General features: G+C 54.1%; 1 protein-coding gene across 1 annotated transcript in view; it reads right to left on the minus strand.

Moving 5' to 3' along the window:
* robo2 (roundabout, axon guidance receptor, homolog 2 (Drosophila)) overlaps positions 1–2018 on the minus strand; it is a 294794-nt gene that overhangs the window by 24464 nt on the left and 268312 nt on the right. Inside the window, exon 21 of the mRNA XM_019865530.1 lies at positions 464–805. Coding sequence (XP_019721089.1) covers positions 464–805 — 342 coding nt within the window. The remainder of the gene's footprint in view (positions 1–463; positions 806–2018) is intronic.

The raw sequence follows: 2018 nt of genomic DNA on the forward strand, positions 1-2018 counted from the left end.
CCACAGTTTTCATGCAGCTCATACCATATTATTTTGTTGTATTAATCCGCCACACCTTAAATGCCGGTCCCTGAAAATATTGTCTGACTTAAACCGGTCCGTGGGGCAAAAAAGGTTGGGGACCCCTGTTCTACTGTACACGTGCGTGTTATACGACTACAAAGTCGAACCAATCCCCTTCTCGGGCTGTTCACAAATGAGATCATACATATGCATGACGACTACCGATCTGGCCATTTGCAAGTAATTAATCTGCGGGTGTTTCACCATATGAGTGGAGCATCAGTGAATTATCGCTCCGAGAGCGCAGCTTGTTTACTCGAGTCGGGAGGAAATGGAAAAGGTCCAAAGAAGGTTCCAAGACAAGCTTGCGTGCTTCTGAGCGAGTGCCGGGGCTCCGGATGGGAGAGCCATCGAGAGCCACGTTCAAAGGGGGCGGCCACGGGTCCGCCTTGCCACTTACTGTTGTTGCAGGAGTTCTTGTCGGGCAGCGAGTAGCCCAAGTTGGCCATCTCCTGCTTGGCCTGTAGCGAGGCCTTCCACTGGGCTTCGGGCAGCTCCACGGCCAGCTCGTGGATGCTGCCCGAGTGCAGGATCTGAGTGGTGGCGTAAGGCGTGGCCTGCGACGCTTGGCCCGGGCTGCCGTAGTTGGCTTTGGTGGTGAAATCGATGCTGCTGTAGATGGCGCCGTCCGACAGCATGGTGCCCGTCTTGTCCCCCTGGTTGCCGGGGATGTCTGCAAGAAGGCAAATCCAAGAACATGGGAGCCGCTCGGTGACCGGCCATCCGTCCGTTTCCCGTGGCGCTCGGCGGCCCCAACGGGGTCACGAGGCGGCCGGGGCCCATCCCTGCCCGCTTTGGCCAAGGGGCGACTGACAATTTATTTGCACTCGTATTCACGCCGCATTTGACTTGGGACCAGTTCGCGGGCTACCGGTCGATCGCGATCGATGTATTGGGCACCCCCGGTTTAGAGCATCGGTGTGCAAACTATCGCCGGGGGACCATTTGTGGCCCCACCATCCATTTTTCAATGCCATATACTAAAAAAAAAAATCAATGAGTGTCATGAAATGGGTGGGGGGTGCAGGCACCCACATCCCAGGGTGGGAGGAAGTGGTCGATGGGGACGGCAAATACTACTCATAAATTCATTTTTGACACTGTGGCGCTATTACAGAGATGCAAAGATGCAAATGAAAATGGCCTTTCTCTTCATAACACCGTAGCTTAGCCTATCAAAGGTCAGCTGAAGAGCGCCCCCTTTGTTTTGGGTCTCAATGTAAGGATGGCACCCACAGCAGTGGCATTCGTCTCGTGGGATACCGAACCGGGGCACTCCGACATCTTGAAAACTCCTCAACCATTTGCCTCCACCTCCTTTCATGTTTTGGATTTCATTTCCTGCTGTATGTTGAGGACCACAATTGGGCTTTATTGTGATGCCTGGCAGAGTGGCGGGACGCTTTTTTGTGCGATCACTGAATAAATTCAATCGATCAATCAATCAATCAATCAGCACCTTTTCTCGAAAGCTGTGGGTGTAGCAGTTTTGAACAACCACAACGAGATGCCAATGCTGTATGGTTAATAATTGAGCAGTGAATGCTAATTTTCCTGATGTTCCAGCGAGGCAATTCTTTGAGATGGCCAACCCCGAGTGTCGACCAGCCCTTTGCTTCCAAATTTGTATGCGTAAAGCACAACGGTTGCTCTGCGTGAGAGCGAGCCCGGGAAGGATAGCAGCCATCTCCCCACCCTGCTTGCTTGCCCAGCCAAGGGGAGATGATGTAGAGCCACGGCGGAAGCGGACGCATCTGCGCCACTCAAGCTGCGCCTGTCCTTCACGACTGGCTGCTCCTCTCACCATCCTTTCACACAGCACCCTCCCCCCCACCCCGCCCACCACCAACTCCCATTCTGCTACTCAAAGGTACGAGGCTGCGACAGCGACAGGATGAAACGTTCTCCAGTAGTCACCCCCGGTGACGGTGGAGGGGTTGCACTGGGGGCGTCCT

Source organism: Hippocampus comes, unplaced genomic scaffold, assembly GCF_001891065.2.
Source record: "Hippocampus comes isolate QL1 unplaced genomic scaffold, H_comes_QL1_v1.1 scaffold140, whole genome shotgun sequence".
NCBI lineage: Eukaryota > Metazoa > Chordata > Actinopteri > Syngnathiformes > Syngnathidae > Hippocampus > Hippocampus comes.